The 22,278-nt window shown below is 42.3% G+C and overlaps 2 protein-coding genes and 1 long non-coding RNA gene across 8 annotated transcripts; 1 reads left to right on the plus strand and 2 right to left on the minus strand.

Annotated features, from left to right (window-relative positions):
• Positions 1-1,872: 1,872 nt before the first annotated feature.
• Positions 1,873-10,611, minus strand: LOC133158061 (fibulin-7). Its single transcript, XM_061284896.1, has 8 exons — positions 10,311-10,611; positions 9,457-9,619; positions 7,934-8,110; positions 5,904-6,029; positions 5,699-5,836; positions 5,048-5,185; positions 4,588-4,726; positions 1,873-3,150 (listed from the first exon to the last, which is right to left on the minus strand). The coding sequence occupies exons 1-8, from the start codon at positions 10,383-10,385 to the stop codon at positions 2,778-2,780; spliced, it is 1,329 nt and encodes a 442-aa protein (XP_061140880.1). The 5' UTR covers positions 10,386-10,611; the 3' UTR covers positions 1,873-2,777.
• Positions 10,612-11,258: 647 nt separating this feature from the next.
• Positions 11,259-17,731, plus strand: LOC133158245 (zinc finger CCCH domain-containing protein 6). 6 transcript variants are annotated; one of them, XM_061285297.1, is made up of 13 exons: positions 11,259-11,554; positions 11,655-11,765; positions 12,936-13,155; positions 13,232-13,354; positions 13,413-13,653; positions 13,733-13,881; positions 13,953-14,078; positions 14,529-14,643; positions 14,724-14,833; positions 14,912-15,162; positions 15,231-15,634; positions 15,708-15,893; positions 15,966-17,731. In XM_061285297.1, the coding sequence occupies exons 2-13, from the start codon at positions 11,680-11,682 to the stop codon at positions 17,402-17,404; spliced, it is 3,450 nt and encodes a 1,149-aa protein (XP_061141281.1). In that variant the 5' UTR covers positions 11,259-11,554; positions 11,655-11,679; the 3' UTR covers positions 17,405-17,731. The 6 variants fall into 6 exon arrangements, with proteins under 6 accessions (XP_061141281.1, XP_061141282.1, XP_061141280.1 ...); XM_061285298.1 differs by having other exon boundaries at positions 11,259-11,502; positions 11,578-11,765; XM_061285296.1 differs by having other exon boundaries at positions 11,259-11,765.
• A 1,828-nt stretch (positions 17,732-19,559) lies between these two features.
• LOC133158246 (uncharacterized) lies at positions 19,560-21,013 on the minus strand. The gene is made up of 3 exons (XR_009715173.1): positions 20,858-21,013; positions 20,430-20,777; positions 19,560-20,348 (listed from the first exon to the last, which is right to left on the minus strand). It is a non-coding gene; the product is annotated as an uncharacterized LOC133158246 (long non-coding RNA).
• Positions 21,014-22,278: the final 1,265 nt, after the last annotated feature.

The raw sequence follows: 22,278 nt of genomic DNA on the forward strand, positions 1-22,278 counted from the left end.
CAACAACTTTCAGTGGATCATTATGATGTGCCTGTAAATTGCCAAATCATGGGACAAGTTGCTCCTGTGTTCCTTGGTTTGTAATATCACATCAGAGATGGCTTCTTTTTGTAGTAAAATGGGAAAATCTGTTGAGGTAGCTCCTCAACATGGTTGCTAAGGGTGAGCTGCTTTCTCGGTTCAAACTCATCATTTGAGTTTTTCATTGAGAACGGGGCCACTGTGACCAGAACGTGACAGAATACTAACATCCGCATGTTGATGGATGTGATCTTTTATTGAGTTTCTGATTTACGGATTGAAATAAATTAATTGCCAAGCTCACATCTGTTAATTCTTCTTTCTCAACAAAAATAAGATTTTATGGGTAAAATTCAATTAAAATAAATTTCACAATTAACACATTTAATCATTAGGAAAAAAGGTGCGTTGGATCCCCAAAAGTGTAAACTGCATCAACTTTTTAGTTGAGCATTTAGGTGCTTCTAACTTACTCATATCGTCCTCCCCTGCAAGTTTGGACTGCTGCGAGGACTCAAGCCACCGCAGGTTTGAGACCCGCGGGCCAAAACACACTGGAACCTGGACCTGTCTCAAGGCCTCTTTCTCTCTCCCCCCCCCCCCCCCCCCCCCCCCAGCAAATGGCTTGCGTTAGCAAGCCAGACATTCTCCAATTGTCTCTGGCAACATCCTTCCTCCTCGTCAAAATGGATGCAACATGTGCCTAGCTGAGGACAAGTCTGAGGACAAACTAAACGCTCCAGTACGAGGAGTGTAGAACCTTTGAGGTTGAACACAGCTGGTTATGGAATGCTCCCCAAACTCTGATTTGGATTCTTTATTAACTGTAGAGGCAAAGAGACACAACTTTGGTGACCAGTACCTCCATTGAAAAATAAATCAAATCAAATCAATTATTTTGAGAGGGGGAAAAACTCTAATAGTTCCTGGTAATGTCACTGTGTGCCATGTTTTCTCCGCTTGATGATGATTGAGTGCACTGTGGAATATTAAATGCATTGGAAATTCCTTTGCACCATTCTTTTGATTAATATCTTTGAACATTGAGAGCTACGTGATTCTGAGGAGGTTCTTTGCGTACTGTGAATTGCTCAGTAAGTTGTGACTACAAAAATGAGCAGCTAACCCTATTTGGGGTTAATCAGAGGCACTTTAAATGTCAGCTTTCATGACAGGAAGCGTTTTCTTTTTCCAAAATCCTTATTCATCGCACAAAATAAGTTTGTAAAATGTTAAAACAATACAAACACCACTGCCTTAACGTCAATAAATAGTCATGTTTGCTTACGCTATTAAAAATTTCCTGTGTGTATTTTTCTTCTCTCCTGACTTTCGCCTTCTTTTGACACCCCTTGTTTGGACCGGTTGATCTTCTGAGATTAAGAAAATAAACAGTATAAGATAAGGCAAAACCCCTACAGTTAGCATGATGCTCACTGAACTGAGCTCTTGAGGGTTATACGGTAACGTTGAGCAACGTTTGGAAACATTTCCCATGACAGCATACAAGACGGCAAAAAAATAAAATAGAGCATGCACCCCCTGCCCTCTGGATTTTAGTGCAAATGTAAAGCCCTGGATGCAGACGTGAGAGGACAGAGGGAAGGAAGACCACACACGTTGAACATTAGTGTCTTATTAAAAAAAAAAAAAAAAGACACCGTGAGATGTGTTTTTACATATTTGACAGTTCCCGCGTCTCGGATGAGATCCAAACTGCTTTGAAAGTTTGCTAAAACCTTCCCTGTCATCTATTCAGAGAACATTTGATCATTATCCAGGATTTATTAATCCCCTGTGCTTTGGTTTCAAGTAGTGGCACACTAGTCGGCATTGAGTGAGGTAAAAAGCTGAGATGTTATACTGAGTTTATTTTATTTATGTAGAGACAATATTTAAACTCATCCAGTTGTTATCATCCTCAAAAATACATGATGTATCAAGTGTGGTATATGAAATTTCCTGCTACTGTTGATTATCCACTTTCCACTCCCCACAAAAATAAAAGAAAGATTGAATAGTGTGTATATACAGTATGTGATGGAAGTTAATGCAAGAACCAGTAATAAAATATCCAAAATATACACTAACTTGATAGGTGTCCATGTGTCTAGTAGTGAGTAAATCATCGTTAAAACAGGGGGGACAGGACAGTGGTGTTATTGTCAAAAGTTATGCTCTCTGGTTCAGGAATTTGATATTTTCCATGTCACAATTTTCCAAATTGTGTCATTTTTATTCCTGAACAGTGATGATTTTGGAGGTACAAGGATTCCGCTCCACTCCAGCAAATATATTCCTGCATGTGTTAACGTTTGAAAGGAGAATTACCCAAATTTTCCGGTTGATACCCAATTCGCATTTAGTGCCATGGAAAGTGTCCTGCTCTTCCAAATGAATATTTTAAAAAATATGTTCCTCAAATACGTTCCTCTGGAAAGTGTCCACAAGTTTTTAAAAATGCAAATCTGAATTCGAGGTCTGTTCTTCAATTTTCTGTTGGTCTTGAGAGAGCAGTCGCTGCAAAACAAATGGGAATATTTGTGGGTGTACAATTTTATGCTGCCTCAATGTAGTTTTTTTTGGCCCCAATGGATGTCTGTGCTTTGTCACTGAGTGACATTTTACTGCTGCCATATTTTTACTGCACAGTCGTTTGAGTACTTTAACTAGAAAATCTTTGAGTGAATCACCCTCTGTCCTGCGACCGGCCGCAATGGAATGAAGGTGGGCAGTACGATCGGTTCCTCCTCATCTCAGAAGTTGTAGGGTGACACTAGAACATGGACTCTGGCCACATGCTTAGCTTGGAACGTGCGGTCGGCATATTCCGACATGTCCACGTCCACGTTGATCTCCTGCGGCCCGCGCAGCTGCTGAACCAGGATCAGCTCGCCGGTTTGTCTGTCTGAGCGTTGCATGACAAAGGTACCCCGGGAGTTTCCTCCAACAATGCCAAAGCGCAGGCTGTCGGGCCCTGCGCGCCCGGGGGCCCCGGCGGTGGCCATACGGAAAAGGGTGGCGGGGGTCTGTACGTTGGAGGGAAGGGAGAGGTAGTGGAACGAGACGGTCTTTGGAGCGAGGTGGCAAGAACGGCTTTCCATGGGGCAGGGATTCCTCTCACACTGACTACAAAAAAAAAAAAAATCAAGGAACACATGTTAGAGGGACAAGAAAGATAAATACTCTTTGATTTCCATTCCATCTGCGGTTATATTTCCTAAGTGGAGACCCTTGACATAAAACTCTGAGAGTGTCTCAGAACCTGAATGCAAGCTGGGGGGAAATTTCTAGAATCATGTCCATCTTATTAAAATCACATTTTTGTGTGTCTGTGTCTTTAATAGAACCGTTCCAATTATATTGTGGCTACAATAAAATCTTGCAAATTATGGGAAATGTGCGGCATTTTCAATTTCCTTTTAAGATGATTGTTTCCTTCAGTCGGTATCATTTAGAACGCATGGAAAACGAACGTGGTTATGAAGAATAAACAATGACATCCAGTCAATGGACATTCTATTAAGTACATCTGCATCTGATGAACTCTATCCACTATGAGAGCCGAGAGTCAAAGTGTCATTTTTACACTGACATTTTTAGTCTTAATCGAAACTTTGCATGATTATTTTAAATTTTTGAGTCTGGTGAGGCTGCACATTTTGGAATGTAACATCTGATTGGGCTAAGCTACGGTGCTAAGCAATGCTTTGCTTTGTCCATGTTAGCGTCTGCCAAAAGCTTCAGTCATCTCCTCTGCTGGCATCGCTGTTCAACCACACTGCTGGTTCAGTAAGAGCACACAGTGCTATGTTTCAGTCCTTTCGACCGGGCAGCTTGGCTTGACAGAGACGTTGTAATGTTTCTCAGCAATTGGACAGCATTAAAGAGAAAATAATGTTTGGCAATGAGGTTCTGCTGAGTATGCATGCTCTTGTCACATATGGTTTGCTTCACTATTATACAGCTTGAACCACAAATTTTATTTTTGTAGTTTTGGGCTTCTCATGTGGCTTCTGTGTGTGTGTGTGTACAATCATCTCGTCTTCCTCCTTTGAGATGCACTCCAAGGTTAATAATGATGAAATACACTCACCAGTCACAACATGCGATGATATCCCATTCAAGAGCTTCATAGAAAATTATGTCTATACTAACGTCATATAATTGGTGTGGCGTTAAAGCATACACACACTGCAATACTGTTTCAAATATTCTGATGATGACCTTATTTACCCTTTCCCTAACTAGTTGAGAGGTACAGAAAAAAAGCTTAGTTTATGATTTTTAGCAAATATTGTGTTGACATAAAGCAACAGAACAAGAGTCAACATGAATGAAATCTGTAGTTGTCTTTGTTTTAAGGAACTACTATTAGCTTCTTCTTGAGTGAGCTACCCTCCACATTCAGACCTGATTTACAAGGGAAATTTGGAAATGTTTTGAGAGTCATAAATAAATGTGAATGCAAACTTTACTCTCCTTTTTCCTGCCATTAGTCAAAATGTCGCACCAGGAGCCCAGTTGCACTACTTAAAGATAAAAGAGCCAGAAAGGTACACGTACAGAGGTGATGTTTTAACGTAGCTGATGTTGCCATGGGAACGAGGACAGTCTGGGTTGACGCACTGAAAGCCTCCCCCGGTGTTGATACATGTTGTTCCTCGGCTACAGTTGTGCTGCTGGTTTAAACATTCGTCCACATCTGGAAGACAAAACAGTAGAGGCATGTAAGTAGAGTGGAGGGGCTTGCAGCCAGACCGTCCTCAGTCTGAGCACCGGGTGCTGAGCTCCATTTGTTTATTTGGTTTTTCGGGTCAGTCTCACTTAAATGCTTCATGTTCTAAAGATCATTCCTGCTGGGAAATGCTGAGCTCATTCATCCCTGGGCCAAACATTTTGCTCCAAAAATTTTGCACTGTGGTAAATAAAATCACAGGTAACCACACACACACACAAAGTCAGATCTGCAGATGTCAACGCCTTGTGAATGAGCCTTTGTCCCCTGTGCCCTCCTGTCGCTCACCCTCACAGCTCCGCCCATCTGGGAGCAACTTATAGCCACTGGGACAGGAGCAGTGGTATGAGCCCGGGACGTTGACACATTCATGGACGCATAAAGTCCCTCCCTGGTCCAGACGGTAGACTTCACACTCATTGACATCTGTTAAAAACAGGAAAAGGCAGGCATCTCAGGACCGTGCAGGGCTGCTGTACACAGGGCGGCAGGAATGTTTGGGATGGAGGAAATTCACCATATTAAAAGCACATTCTGGAACAAACATATGGGAAGACTGTTTCTGTCTACCAGGTTGCCTGTGTGGTTTATTCAGTACCTACCCGTCTGAGTGTGCTGCTGCCTATTGTGTACATTGTAAAGACACAAATGAAATGTTTCAAAATATTAAGATGCCCTTGCATCCTTTAACATAGCTTGTCTCTTAACCATTCACACAATAACGGTACATCAGAGTACCTGAACTGTGACCTAAATGAATGCTAATCAGCTTGTGACCTCTCGATAGGATTATTTTGTTTGTTACAAACTGGCCTCCACTGATTAGCAGTCGAAGATTCAGTTATTTAGTGGATGTTTTCTTGCACCGTTTATGGCCAAGTGTCAACATAAGGTTCTTGACAGGAATGAAGAAAGACATTACAGTCAACAGGAGGTCACCTTGGCAGATGCTGTTATCAGATGTTCCACTCATGTGGAAGCCTGCATCACAACTGCAGTGTTGGGCCCGGTTCACCTGGGCGCAGCGAGGTTTTCGGCTGAACGCTGGGTCATTCATTACGCTCCACTCGGGAGGAGCTGAAATAAAGGAAATAGAATCGGGCTTAATAAAAAGCAGTGTGGTTCGTATTGAGTTACATCCTACCGGTCTGAGTGTGGTGCTGGCAGTGAGAACCACTCCAGCTCTGTGAGCAGGTGCATTTGTATTGATTGACACCTTCCACGCAGGTACCTCCATTTTGGCAGGGGTTACTTGCACATTCACTGAGGTCTGAAGTAGCAGGAGACACAGGGTAACACAAATATAAACATTCTCCTGAGTTACGTTACAATACTGACACAGCTATCTATTTTCCATTATACTTGTCCTGATAGTATTGATGGGAGTCAAGTCAATGGTTTTCTTTTAAAAAGTATTTCCTATTTGCATGTCTGAAATATAAATTAAGCAGAAAACAAATCCATTCTGCCATTTTACTTGGTACTGCTACTTGCTGCCTTCATTTCTCGTGCTGACTCGAATATTCCAAAAGTAAATCTTGAAAACAGGAACCTTAAAATTCGGATACAAGGGAAACAATGACTATGATGTTAAAACTGTTATTTCAAGAGTTCTCTGGGCATTGACACTGTCTACTAACTCATCACTGTCTGCAAATGGACACATCCATATCTGTGAATTCTCCTGACACGTGATTATTTCCGCTTAAATGTGCACAAACTACATCAACTGAAGCACCGCATATAAGAAAATGACAAGATAATAATAAGGCTGGTGAAAGGGGGAATAAATACACATAGAGACAAGAGCTACAAAGAACCATATGGCAACAGATCCCTATAAAACCGTCTGGACTTCTTACCCTCAGTAGAGTTGCGGGTGTGATGGAGCCTAACACAGTAAAATTTTGCCAGCCAATCGCAGGACACTCCATAAAATATTATCTGTAATAGGGATGTTGGCAGTCTGGTTTTATTTACGTACAGTAGACGTCTGTGTACCCTTTGTGTAGCCTCATGATGAATCCTTATAAATATTTTCTTTTCCTTACTTCAGTGTTAAAAGATTGCACACAATAAAAAACAAGATTTTCAATTGAAGACCTTAAACAAAATATTTTTAAACTCATTTCGATTCAAATCAACGCACCATGTCAATGTTGTTTGTTAAGTGTGGCTAAAATTAGAATGCTGATCCTAGGTTTTGAAAAAATAATACTGTTACAGGGTCATGCCTTCTCGTGTTGCTCTAAAGGGGAATATCAATAAACACATGTTGAAAAATGTGGCCTTTTGGGGGAGGAAAAGTGCTGCCACTGCAGGTCGATGGGGCTATGAACTGCATGCTTAGCATACTTCTGCGCTATCAGACCATGGGTGGGATATCATTTCAGGTCCAAATCCCATCAACCGGGACACCACTGTCAAGAAACATGAGCAAGATAGTGAGAGGAGAAGAAAGAGTGAAACGAGAGGGGGTCTGACAGTTACCCAATGCACTGCTATTCAGGAGAGGCACAAAGCTGGCTATAGCAAATGCATCCCACAGTGGAATGAAATAAAGTGGATTGCGATAGTGGATATTGGATTCCACATTCAATTAGGCCTTCTTGCAGAATATCAAAGAGCTGCAAGCATTGTGAAGAAACTGCATTCTGGATTTTTGGGGGGCTGGTGGATGTTTATTTACTGAAATGTTGTGCAGTGCCTTTATTAACCCCCCTGTGGACAAATAAACTTGTGAATTTGACATCTATTCTGAAATGCAATTGGAAATGGAATAAAAAGTGGATTTGAATTTGGAATCTGAATCGGTATGGGAATGGGATCGAACTTGAATTTGAAATGGCATTGTAATAAAACTGGAATCAGATTTGGACTGAATATTGAAAATAGTTGAATTTAAAATACAAAGTAGCTGAATGAAAAGTGAACTGCAATGAAATGAGTGTGCCTGATAGTGTAGTGGTTCACTTGCATGACCTCCATGCAGTCTGGGTGTGTTTTTGCAAAATGAAGAAAACATAAATAAATAAATGATGAATGAAATTATCTTGGAATTCAATTGACATCAAAAGTGGAATTGAATGGCACTTTGAATTGGAACGGACCGACATTTTAGTCTCACACTAGACTTTTTCCATTTAGTAGCAGGTTAAATGGCGATCACCTCACCTTTACAGACGGCGTCCACACCGCTCCATGTGCCATTGTCTTGGCACACACGTGTAGCTGAACCCACGAGGTGGTAGCCCTGCGAGCAAGCAAAATGCACCTCATGTCCAGCCAGGTGTTTGGATCCAAACTTTGTCCCGTGCTCCAGTTCATCCAGAGGCCGACAGGTGGCGGGAGCTATGAAGAAGAAAAAGAAGAAGAGAGAGGCTGATCACACGTGGAGAACAACAAGCCTCCCAACATCCTCACTGCCTGCAGATGGACACGTGTCACTGAGCAGTCTAAAACGCATCATTAGCAGCAGACTGGAAAGTTGAATGCCTGCATAAAACACAGTATTAACATTACATAACATTATAAATGGACACTCAATTTTCATTTTTATTACACGTTTCGGCTTCCTTCGCCGATTGTGAGAAAGCATTTAATAACAACTCGCAGTTCTGTTCTTTTGTGCCTTGAGACCAATTTTGCAGTTCAATGTTTTCCAGATGAACAGGATAAGCTTCGTGACGGAATCACGCCACATGAGAAAAATGTGTGCACAGGAACAAGAAAGGGAAGGCGTAAAGCTGTTTTTTGTTTTTTAGATTTTCAATTGTGAATGTCTGAAGCCAAGCAAAACCTTAATTGAACCGGTTTATAGTTTTAGATTTTGGCATTCGGTGAAAAATGATGAGGAGTTTTGACCTAGAGATTACCCTCACAAAACAGCCAAGTAACACAACAATCCCACAATTCTACTTCCTTTTTTGAATGGCCACCGCAGTGACAGATGACCTGGAATCTGCTGTTTTATTTGGAAGACTGATGTATCATACATATATTACGTGTAGAGTATTCTGTATTATTAGTCACCTTTTCATATACCGTAGTATGATGCCTTTTAACCTTAGAAGAGCACTGAATTACTTCCGTGATGCCATTCATTTACACGCTACAAACACAGTGATTTTTAAACTGGACCCCCTGTACCCCTGTGGGTCCTCGAATCCCAAATACTAAACTAATTACTCCTTGCTGCTTTAAATTTGGGCCAAAATTTGACTTGCTTGTTCCAAAGGGCTTTATAAAGAAAATAATGTGAAAATGATTCTGCTCATGTTTCAATGGGAATTAAACTCTAAAATAGTCAGTCGAGCGATTGGGATGATCTCCAAATATATAGCTCCGAAACCCCAAATTGGCAGTACTGACTGTGTAAACTAGTTACTCTCTGTTTGCAGTTATGTTGTTATTGTGGAAACAATGCTCATCGTCTTGCAACAATCAATAAATGCTGCAATTATTTCATTTGAGTTTAGTTAAGTTTAGGGGAAAATGTTTAAAATATATATACCGTATTTCCCATGGCGTTTTGGCATGTCGAACTGGTGTATTTGGATTATGAGGGTACCCAAACTGCATTACGTTTGAAATACTTTGCACTTTTCATGTAGATAATCTAAATGTCAGCATTCTCCAGTATAGTTTTGCGTCTTGGTAAACTACAATCATAGATGATATGACAGTTTATCACTCACCAGCTGACTGATCTGCTTGAGGCAACTTGGAGACAGAATTTTGTAGCGTTGCCAGTTTTGACTTCATGATCCGGAAGCCCTCGGTGAATCGAACCTCTTGGCCTTTCAGAAACTTCTCCATCTGTCGCAACACCCCAACCACTTGATGTTTATCCATGCAGGTCTGTGGATCAAAGCAAGGATATTGGAAAACAAGTCACCCTTATTGAAGTATGTATGCATTATGTTTGCAATTGTCATTACATTTTCTCGTGTTTAACATACTCCACTACTTTCAATCAGAAGATAAACAACCTCAGCCTATTCCATTTCTAAGTGCATCCCAAACACAGCAAGACAAAATCTGTCTGGCAGATGTCTGTAGGACACGAGTCCAAACGCTGCTTCTTTGTATATTTTGCATGGCAGCAGGACAGTAAGCTTATTGGGTGATCCAGAATGGCCAAAATGAAAGCGGAATAGATACCACAATCAGTTACTTGAGCAAGATTTGATGCCAACTCAGTACAGAGTTGTGTTTAATCCTTCCTGCAAGGTTTATTAATCACATGCTCATTGAAGCAATTTCTCAAGGGCGGCATACCTTGAATTCCTGTACTCCTATTTATAAGGAGGGGGGCTTACTACATCAGCAACTAGCTTCCAGGAATTAAAAATCATATTGTACCAAGTTTCAATCTGTGGTTGTTGCTAGTGCCCTACATGCCTCTCGTTGACAAGACATGAGCACTCCAAATCTTCCAGCAAAATCACTAGTATTATTTTTCTGAATGATATAAAAAAAATAAAAAAAAAGAGAAAAGATGCTCTCAAACAACACTTCCAAAAATCATGTTAGACAACTATATTCTTACCTGAACTGCAGCATGGCCATGAACAGCTGTCAAACACAACAAAAGGAAACACCTGCACCAAAAAGGTAGCCCCATATCTCCACGTCCAATAACTAATTTGCTCCTCTTATAGGAAGACCCTGTTGCACCTAACAGTCAAGTTAATATAAGCGTCCTTCAGTTGGACTCGGATCGTTTTAGTGGGATGCTCATCAGGTGTCTAAGATGGATCGGTGCTCCTGGAAAGTTTGTGCTCTGACTTCTTACACGTCGCCCTGCTTCTGCTGCAAGAATCCCTCCCACCAAGGCTGTAATCTCCACTTTCAAACGGAATGGAAATAGCTTCATTGTGATCAGTTAATAACTCCATAAGTGTTCCAAAAACATTCTTTTAGAATAGCAACATTAGTGCGTGCGTGTGCGCGCGCACACGTAAGTGCGTGCGTTTCAATTAACAATTATCACTAATTGTTGCCTAATCTAAACTGTAGTTGATATTCAATATTATGCCTGTCGGGAGAACTCGTATTTATAAGTAATGGAATTCACATTTTCAACAGTAATTTTAATTTCAATATTGGATTTTTCTCTGGTTTGGTGCTTCCAACCGTAATTTTTACTGTTTGCGCTTCATATTTTTAGAGAGTTACAGCGACACACTGTGGTCAAAGTGGAAAGCGCGAGTACTCAGGGCTCAGTTGTTGCTTTCTCAAACATTTGTGTAGATTTAAAATATATATATTAAAATTCGGCTGTGGAACTAAATTACGAAAATAAAAAAATTCTCCCAAGAACAAATCCTCTAATTTCAAGTTAGTCGCAGACAGATGGAAATATATGTGCGAAAGAGTGCGTGTGTGGGAGAACTGACATCAATTTACACCAATCACAAACGCCGTTTTGATGACGCCAACAAAGAATTGACCAATCACAGGCGGCGATTGTTGGGCTCCAGTTAGTTAGCTCTGCAATGCGTTTGAAACGTGCGGACGAATACACCATTTGGGAATGTGCGCGACGAGGCAGAGTAGCCATTTTGAGATGATATCGCTGTTGAGAAATCCCGTGAAGATGCTGAAATCAACGAACATGGTTACAACACAGATTGTTTCTCCCTCCGTCTCCTCTCTTCTTTCACCATGGCAGCTGTCAACCGACGGGACATTAGCAAAGCGGGGTATCGAGCTGTGCTCACAGAGTTAAAACGTCATTGGTATGAAAGAGGAGAGTGTCTGTACATTGTCTCAGTCGAGACATGAAACACCGTGAGTTCTTTTGTTTCCTGCAGTCTGAACATCTTCCAGCATCTGTCACAACACAACGTCTCATTGACTTCTTGAGTTAATTCACTCTTGTACTGGACAGAGAAGTGAAGCAGATTTGATTTCCAATGGCCTCTGTGAGCCTTGTTTCCAGTCCCCCAGCCCCTGTTTTTGACAAAAACATGACAGACTCTGAGCTGGCAGGGGACGAAAGGTCGAGTAACAATCTTAATGCAATTCTTAACACAATCATCTGTGCATTTCAGTGCTGTGCATCGACATTATTGTTTTCATTTTTTTTCTCCTCATCACACATTTAGGGGTTTATACATTTCCTGGTGCCCCTTTTACAATTCTTGCATGCCTTTTCAGTGCATTGATTGCCTGCAGTTTTCCTGCCTGTCTGTCGAAACGATTCATTCACGTACATTTCCATGCGACGGGAAACATAATTATGTGCACTGTAGTGTTGGATTTAATCCATTGCTGCGTTGTTGCCATCTCCAGGGGATGACGTAATGGCACGCCCATTTTTAGTAACGTTCGTTCCTTAGCTGGCCGCTAGGCGGTACTGCACCATGTTCACCCAGGGATGATATGATGGTGATGGTGACGATTGAGCACTTACGATAGTTTTTATCTACTCTAATATCCATGTACATCATAAAATTGTACAAGTTGCTATCCGACGCTTCAGTAGAGGACTGGTGCAGTTTTTTCTCATTAAGAAATTATATTCAAAAACCCACCCCCAAATTTACAAAAAAAAAAAAAAAACGGGATTGGAATATGAATTGCAAATATGCAAATACACAAGAGCAAAATGAGTATTGGGGTGGTCTATTGTCCACTAAATATGCTAACAATATTGGCATCAAAGCAGCAATATTTATTTAGGATTTGACTTTTGATTTGATTGCACAATAACTTGTAATGAGAGACCAACCCTCTTGTCAGAATCAAAGTAATTACATCTGGTACATTGAAGAATTTTGCATGTGTTTTGCACAGTCAGCGTGCATGGTATGCAAAATTCAACTCTGGCCTTCCTGTGTAGAGTTTGCATGTTCTACCTGTGCTTGCATGGGTTTTCTTCCTCCCACATTTAAAAAACTGACTCAAAACAAAGTTAAAACTGTATAAAAGTTTAATGGAAGTGGATTTTGCACATATGTTAATAGCCTTGGCTTTCCCAGCCTTAGTAGAAAAAAAATGTCTAGCAAAAGGCATGCGATCCAATATACATCTTTTTTTAATACCGTTGTTACACGTTACTGCTTGAAATGGATCAATTTATCAATTGAATCAAATAATTTAGGGCGCGGATTTGCTTTATTCATAGACTTTAGTTACCGAAGTACTCACCTTTTAAATGACATTTCAGGGAGGATGGTGAGTTGGAAGATGGCGAAATAGACGATGAGGGAATCGGGATAGAGGAAGAAAACAAAGAGGCCCTCGAGGCAAATGAAGACAAGCCAAAAGAGAAGGAACGGGACAAAGCGAAAGAAAAAGAAGACAAGTCTCACAGGCACTCAAGGAAACGCTACAAAAAGACACGAGAGAAGAGAAAGTCGAAAAGGAGGAGACGGGACAGGCAAAAAGTAATCTACTTGACCTTACAATTTAAATTGAATTGATTCCATTATGTAATTTGTTTCTGTCTGTCTGTCTCCTCAGCATCACTCATCTTCAAGTAGCTCCAGTTCTGACAGTTACGACTCTGACTACGACCGTCCAGAGAGACCCAAAAACAGGCCGAGTCATGGATCTGGACGTGATTGTGACATCCAGAATACTCAGGTGAGTGTATGCACCCCACTGTATATTGATGCAGTTAATGAGTCCGTTTATTTTCCAGTATGGAAGAGACCAAAAAGCGTCACGCGGCAACATGCACAAGTCACCGCCGCTGCCTCACAAAAGCAGCAATTTTGACAAGTACAGTGATTACAGCGATGACTATGAAGATGAGGAGGATCATTATGAAGATGAGTCAGAGTACCACCAGTCGAAAGATTCAATACCCGGGCCAGGAAGAGGCCGCTATGCGAAAGAGCAGATGATAGGGAAGAGGGGGAACATGAGGGGCATGAGACCATGTGAGAAAGCATCAAACTAATCTTTCATCCCAAACACGTTAAATAGCAATAAAAAAAACACAGATTTGTTTCACTGCAGTTGGGCCCAGAGGAAGAGGCAGAGGAAGTGGACCGGGAAGAGGACGGGGGATGCTCAATAAGAACAAAAAGATGAAGGGCGGCAAACCCTGGATGGGACGTGGAGGACGAGGCAGAGGGGCTGACCAGGACATGGAAGACGTCGCTCCTGTATGCCCATCAAATCTTCTATTTTCAGCAAATTGTTATGGGCCACTAACATGTTCTTATTTATTTGACAGGAAGTGAAAAATTCTGGGTTTCAGAAGAAGCGACTGATTATGAGCAAAGAATTTATCAGTCAACACACAGTGGAACACAATGGAAGATACATTTGCAAGTATTTCCTGGAGGGTCGATGTATCAAGGTACGCTACTTCGAAGAAGTTCTACTGTTTGCTGCTTGAGCTGTTCTTTGTAAAGGTTTTACATAGGGATGCGTGATGGAAGCAAGAAGTAATCGCATTTTCTTTTTAACTAACTCTGAGCTTTTTTTCCCCGAACATTCCTTATTTCTAGGTCATCTTAGGTCATCTTGAATCATTTAAATCTGCATGTGATTGCAGTGACCACTAAAAAATGCTTGTAATTGCCCATAGATTCCACAAAATGGTAGCAAAGTACAATTACGGTTGTGTGAATCTCCTCAACTTACTTCAACATACTTTCTAGACACCAAGGACAAAAACCTAATAGTGGATGATAGTTCTTCAAAAAAATCTGTAAATGTCAAAGTTTGATTAAGTTGGCTGGCATTCTCTGTATACTGAGTTTAAAAATGCTAAACTCAAAAGACAAGTGCTCATCTCTTCCTGTAGGGGGAGCAGTGTAAGTTTGAGCATGAGCTGGTCATCCCAGATAAGAAGAAGGAACTTTGTAAGTTCTACCTCCAGGGATACTGCAGCAAGGGAGACCATTGCATTTACATGCACAATATCCTTCATTAACAATCATACATGACTTTGTAAAAGTAACCTGACCATTCAGTGAGACTCCTTAATTTGCGACCCAACGTGAATATCCCTGCAAGTTCTTTCACACCGGAGCCAAATGCTATCAAGGGGACAACTGTAAATTTTCCCATGATGCTCTGACTGATGTGACGAAAGAGTTGCTCGATAAGGTGAGACGTGTTTAAAGTGTAACAAATGCGCAATTCATGGGAATCCAAAAGCAATTAATAGTCAAAAGCAATTAATAGTATCTTTTCTGCACACATGATAAGATCATTAATACTGAGGAGGAGAACGCCCGTGAGGATGAGTTGGAGCTAGAGGACCTGAGAAAACAAGGCATCGCCCCACTTCCCAAGCCGCCTCCAGGGGTGGGCTTGCTCCCCACGCCGGGTCAGAGCAGCCCGACAGATGAGTCTTCTCAGGGAGGGAAGATCCCCTCCCTATTCGAAATCAAGGTTCATCCTACAGTCGACCTGGCGCATAAAATTGCCTCAAAGTAAGTCAAACCAAAATTAGGTTGTGTTTTATAAGGAACCTTTAAATCATTTTTTTCCTCAATACCAGTGAGACCAACTACCAGGATTCCAATGAAGGCACTGAGCAAATTAGTGGCGGATCAGAAGAAACACAAAGTGGAGCTTTGGTGTCTTCAGTCTCTGACGGCACCACACTCCCTTCCTTGGGGTCGCCAAGTTCTGTGGGTTACCCAACAGGACCACCCATGAGCGCCCAGAGCCCTCCTGGACCGCAGCTGCCTCATGGCTACCCAATGCAGCAGCCAATTCCACCTGGTCAGCCGCCAGGGTTTCATGGAAATATAAATCATCACGTGAATATGCAGAGGCCTCCATTCCCTGCAGTGCCAGAACTTCAGATGCTGCAAAATATATTTCCATTTCCATCGTTGGGCCAGAACCCACTTGAGGTCCTCAACAACTTGCTCCAAAACCAGCCAGCGGGCCATCACGGTTTGTGTCACAATCACCGGTGCGAATTCTGAGTTGCTTAAGGTACATTGCATCTTTATTTTTGTTATATTAGTAGAGCCTGCAATGAACGAGGTCCAAAACCTGCAGCAGAAAATTGGTCCGGATGTTCAGTTGCAGTCTTTACCTCCAGTGGTGCAAAAAGCCATCATTTTACACCTGACTCAGAACCAGACCGAGTCCAAGCCACATGAGAGCGAGCCACAGAGAGCAGAGAGCCAAAATGATAATACAAACAGAGGTGATTGTCCCTTCCGATCGTAAACAGGTTCCACCAAAAGCCCAGTCTAACTTGTTTGATCTTTTCCTCCAGATGAAACAACAAACTGGTATTCCAGCGACGAAGAGGGTGGCAGTAGTGTCGCGTCCATCCTCAAATGTCTGAAAAGGCAGAGTGAGATGCAGCAGTCCAAGACTCCAACACAGGCTCCTGCAGCACCTCTGGGCGACCCACGACTTGTCAAAGACAGAAGTCAACCAAGTGACCCACGTGTAAAGGCAGACCCTCGACAGAGACCTCCCGATGTGAAAAAGGAGTCTGATGCAAGTTTGGATCCACGACTGTCCAGGGACCCCAGGAAACCGAGACCTATGGATTCGAACACCTACCGCCAGCCAAACCAGCCGACTGGCCCAAAAAAGCCTGCTGGTGAAGAGGATGATGAAGGAGAGAGGGAACTCCGAGACAGAGCGGCTCTCATCCCATTGGAGGCCAGTCCGGATGTGGTGCTACGGGACCCCCGCTGCCAGCTGAAGCAGTTTAGCCACATTCGGGTGGACATTCTGCTTCAACGTCCAGCCTTCGCCCAAATGGTAGTCTGGGCTCCTGAAGACCTGATCCCATCTTTGATCCCCAAACAGGAGCATAGCATCAACCTACCCCTGCCACCTTTAATCGCTGATGCTCAGATGAACAGAACAAGTGTGCCAGAGCAACCCCCTGCCTCCAGCCCCCCATTGACTGACCCCAGACTGGCGGCCACTCGTTTAAAGGATCGTCTCGCTCGTCTGCCATCTGGATCCTTAACAGAGAGACCTGTAGATCCACGTCAGCAAAAGAATATAGACCCCAGAATCAGGCGTACAACAAGTCTGGACTCCAAGCTGCTGGGTCAGAAGGAAGCTACGGGAGGAGTTGTAGAAGCCAGGTTACAAAAGACCAGTGCTAGCCCCTCCCTTTCCGAGCAGCTGCCACCCTACGCGCCACGGCTGGCTTCATCTGGGGGTGTCCTGGAAAGCCCCACGACAATCCTGGGAGGAATCAGTCTGTATGACCCCCGAAATCAGACAGAGTCGGTTCAGAGGGATCAGGTAGAACCTCCGAAAAAAGCAGGCATTCTCAAACATCCAGTGAAGAAAGACACTCCTTCAAAACAAGCCACCTCCCCAAGTCAAGGCCGTGTCTCTTTGGAGGAGATGAAAGCTACGGACAATACCTCCAAGAACGATCATACTCCACACGACAGTCCACAGCCATCTTCTCAGGACTCCATCGTCACTCCCCACGCAGTGCATAATCTTCCAGTCCAGGCGTTGGCAGGCTTGATCCGACCCCAATACACTGACGCCAGGCAGGCCAAACTGGCAGGACCAGGGTCTGCAGGGGCACAAGAGGATGCAGAGGAACAGAAGGAGCAGAAGGAAGTTCTCGTAGAGGAACCCAAGCAGATGGACGAGGAGGAGCTCGAAGACAGGACTCTCAAAGATGTCTTCAAGACTTTTGACCCCACAGCTTCTCCTTTCTCCCAGTAAACTGCATTGAATTGCTATCTTGGTGACACATGCCAATCATTATTGAGCTATAATCCTATTTATTCCTGTACATTCACTTTATACATATTCATAAGTGGATGGTATGGCAGTGCGCATGTTAACATCTCTATTTTTTATTCGATTGTTGATTTGTCAGAAAGACACTTTTCCATTTCCCTGCAGTATATTTCTACTTGAATCGTGAAGTGGACTTTTAACTATACTTAGTGTTTCAATTTTAATGTGTACAAAATTGTTCTGTTAATATGGTCTACATGCATTCGAGTTGTGAAGTCCATTAAACGTCAAATAATCATTTTCAAATAATCAATTTCCTATTGACAAGTAACAAATTAGAAAATCCTTTTCTAGTTCATTTAGAAAACATTGATAATCAAGGTGGTATACAGGTTAATGCAAATCTAAAATTCCCCTTCTCAAGAAATCGGAATATTACATATAATCCAAATGTCTTCATTTAGAAAGTAGGTAGGAATCAGTCTTGTTCAAGTTATTTTCCTGTATTTAATTAACGTTTTCTTTATTGTGCTGAAGTAATACATTCATTGAGATGCACTTGTAAATAACAGTTTAACACTTATTGTAGCTGTTTTTATATCAAACGTGTTACCTTAAAACAGTGCTTCTCAAATAGTGGGGCGCGGTGCTATTCCTGGGGGGGCGCGTGTGACCCTGGGGAACAGGCTTTTTTTTTGGCAGTACTAGAATAAAGTGTAAATGCGCGTTTACTACAGCAGGGGGCAGTGGCGCTCTCATTGTTACTTCTGTCACGTTTGCGACAGTGCAACATTTTACGACTTACAAGACAAGTTAGGATAGTCACGGTGGGGAGGGGGGGCGCGAATAGTTTTCTTCTTGCTAGGGGGGGGCGTAACAGAAAATAATTGAGAAGCACTGGGTTAAATAAAGGTTAACCTAAAAAAAAAAAAAAAAAAAAAAAAAAAGTGAACCGACCTTTGACCCCTGGGTGAACTTTGAACCGTAAACTTTGACCTTTGACCCCTAGCTAATTACGTTTTTTTTTTTTTTTAAACCGGCATAGAAGAACGATACATGGTCTTCAGATGCCGCGCTGTCGCCATCTCCTGGTCAGTTAGTGAAATGCTTTTGCTGATGTTTTTTTTTCTCTCAATTAAAACAAATCAATTAGCCAGTTGGTTTTCTTTATTTAATATCTATTATCAGACAAAACCAAATTGTGAATCAGTCACCTAGGCTATAGCAGAACAAACAATCCATGGTCTTCAGATGCCACGCTGTCGCCATCTCCTGGTCAGCTAGTGAAATGCTTTTGCTGTTTTTTTTCCCTCTCAATTAAAACAAATCAATCAGCCAGTTGGCTTTCTTTATTTAATATCTGATATCAGACAAAACCAAATTGTGAATCAGTCACCTAGGCTATAGCAGAACAAACAATCCATGGTCTTCAGATGCCACGCTGTCGCCATCTCCTGGTCAGCTAGTGAAATGCTTTTGCTGTTTTTTAAAAAAAAAAAAAAAAAAAAAGTGAACCCTGAACTTTGAACCCGCGGTGACCCCGCGGTGACCCCGTGGTGACCCCGTGGTGACCCCTGGGTGACCTTTGAACCCTGAACTTTCAACTCTAGTTAAAAATCGAAAATGTGCACATGACCCCGTGAACTTTGAACCGACCTTTGACCCCTGGGTGAACTTTGAACCGTAAACTTTGACCTTTGACCCCTAGCTAATTACGTTTTTTTTTTTTTTTTAAACCGGCATAGCAGAACGATCCATGGTCTTCAGATGCCGCGCTGTCGCCATCTCCTGGTCAGTTAGTGAAATGCTTTTGCTGATGTTTTTTTTTCTCTCAATTAAAACAAATCAATTAGCCAGTTGGTTTTCTTTATTTAATATCTATTATCAGACAAAACCAAATTGTGAATCAGTCACCTAGGCTATAGCAGAACAAACAATCCATGGTCTTCAGATGCCACGCTGTCGCCATCTCCTGGTCAGCTAGTGAAATGCTTTTGCTGTTTTTTTTTCCCTCTCAATTAAAACAAATCAATCAGCCAGTTGGTTTTCTTTATTTAATCTCTGATATCAGACAAAACCAAATTGTGAATCAGTCACCTAGGCCAGTGCTTCTCAAGGGGGGCGCGGTGCTATTCCTGGGGGGGCGCGTGTGACCCTGGGGAACAGGCTTTTTTTTTGGCAGTACTAGAATAAAGTGTAATTGCGCGTTTACTACAGCAGGGGGCAGTGGCGCTCTCATTGTTACTTCTGTCACGTTTGCGACAGTGCAACATTTTACGACTTACAAGACAAGTTAGGATAGTCACGGTGGGGAGGGGGGGCGCGAATAGTTTTCTTCTTGCTAGGGGGGGGCGTAACAGAAAATAATTGAGAAGCACTGCCTTAAAATGAGCTTGTATGAGTATTTTAAGCCATTTTGGAGCTTTTATTTGTATTGTTTTTGCAGCCTTTTAAATACATGTTTATTGTATGTCTATTTGTGGTGAGCTTTGTTTTCTGTGTACATTTAATCACCTTTTAAATACAGTCCACTGTACATATCTTGATGTGAATTAAATGTTTACAACCTGACCTAAAATTGCATTGAATGAATCGTTTTTACTGCAGCTACACAAGTTATGCAAGACACTACACAGCAATATTAAATACCTCTCGGACATTGTCAAAGCTAAGGGTGATCTCCTTACAGCAAATATTGTGATCTATTATTGTAACCTCTTAATTGAAGTGTCAAGTTGGAGCCGTCTTGTACTGGAGACGCCAGACTTGGTACGACTGATTGTGATGAAATCCTCCTCAAACCCAGCTCATCCGTTTTGAGGTTGGAGGTCTGCTGGGCTCGGTGGATCTGCAGGTTCTTCTTCCATTGGAAACACAAGGCAGTCGCTTCGGCTCCATCTGAGTTGGGCTCCGGCTGCTTTAAACCCTCAGACAAAAGAAGAGATGCAACTTTAAAGGATCTTTAATGTTGTTTTATAATATGTAAATGCCGGTCTGTTCTGTTTACTGTGATGCAGGAGGTCTCTGCTGCATGAACCCCTTTAAGGACTGTATGGAGGAGGTTCTGTGTGTTCTTCACCAGGATCTCATCAGATGATTTACAGCCGGGTGTTACAGAATTGACACTGCAGTACATAAGAAGATCTCATTGCATTCACTTTTTTCTGTTTGATTAATCATACCTGGAAAGGATGCTAAGCTGGTTGGTGATGGTGAGAATCTGCTCCACTATAAGGGAAAGGTCCAGCGCACACTGTGCATCCAGGCAGTGGTTAGCTATGACTTGAATAAACTTGGTCACCGATTGGCCGCTTGTCATCACATCTTTGGCTGCACACACAAACGCTTCTTTGTTCTAAGATTAAAACAAAGCCCAAAGCTGTTACATGATAGTTAAAAACAAAATGCATAAGGGTGCCCTCTAGTGGGGCTTACCAGTATTGGGCCTCTATTCCTCAGGTATTGGGTCATATGGTACAGTGTGTTCGCCATTTTCCTGGTCTCCTGGACTATCTTGTTGTCTTTTGGGTCCCAACTGGCGCTTTCTTGCTTCAGCAAAAAGGAGGTGGAGGTCAGAGAAGACGCATCTTTAAAGCCAGACGCAACCTGCAGAGAAATATGAGGGCATGAATCTTGAACAAAATGCCAGACATGGGGTGGAAAATTGCATAGATCAATATACAAATACATATAAATATCTATGGAACATGCACTCTATTTGCTTACCCAACAGACCAATATGGAGCTATTCCGTGGCCACAAATTATTTAAATACTTACATCCTTTACTATATTTGTGGCTCCATCTTTCTTCCAAGCTGACACTTCTGATTTTACAGCATCTTCACATATATGCCAAGAAGCTTCTTTATATCTCTTTCCATCACATGTCATAGTGACATTCTGGATGCATCCATCTGATGTCATGCCCTGAAGGCCTGCTCTGATATTGTCCTTTACTTCTTGGTTGATTCTATCTTGCTTACTGATCTCCTCTACCAGATAGTGAGCTTCAGCTGACCAGCACTGAATCTTCACCTCCAGGTTGAAGATGTCATGGATTGAGCTTGTTTGCGCCATGAGACGCACCATGCCGATGATGTCAGACATCACAAATGACAAATGTGTGTTAATGGAGCGCAGGTCGGCACGTTCACGTGTATCCCGCATGTAGACGAAGCTCTCTTCTACTTTTTTGGTGGCATCTGTTACATTCTCAAGGAGTAAACTAACGGAATGTTCAAGTCTTTGCTGTACGTCATCTGATTTGTTCTTCTCTGTTTGCTTTGCTGCCAAATGAGCAATGCTGACAACATTGTGGAGTGGAGTGTCATAATATGTATTTGTTTTACTCAAAAGCCCGGCGAGCTCTTTTATCTTAATAATGAGGTTCCTCCGAAGAAGCTCTGGCTTTGCAAGCTGCATGATACTTGGTGGTACAGCGAGGTCCTCCGCTGCTTGAAGGTAGCGCTCAGTCAGTGTCTTCAACTCACTCCGGTAAGCCGTCAGCTCTTTTGATTTAAAATCACTTCTACAAGTTAGGCTGGTGAGCCTTGCAGCTTCCTGGATTCTCAGTGAGCCTTCCGATAAGATGAAAAGTTGCTTTTGAGGAGAGTGTTGGGTCATAGCGCCAGACGTTCCCAAAATCCTATCCAGAGAATTAAACAAAATGCAAATGGAGAGACCCCAGTGGATGCACAGACCCTCGAGCTGATCCAGCTGACCATCAGATGAGGTTGTAAACTCCATCAGATGTCTTGTGTTGTTTTGGGCTTTGTGCAGTTTGTTGTGCAAAAGAGTCATGGTCTCCTGGTTTTCGCTTTGAAGGGTCACATGTGATGACTTGAGCACCTGCAC

The sequence above is a fragment of the Syngnathus typhle genome, linkage group LG8 (genome assembly GCF_033458585.1).
Source record: "Syngnathus typhle isolate RoL2023-S1 ecotype Sweden linkage group LG8, RoL_Styp_1.0, whole genome shotgun sequence".
NCBI lineage: Eukaryota > Metazoa > Chordata > Actinopteri > Syngnathiformes > Syngnathidae > Syngnathus > Syngnathus typhle.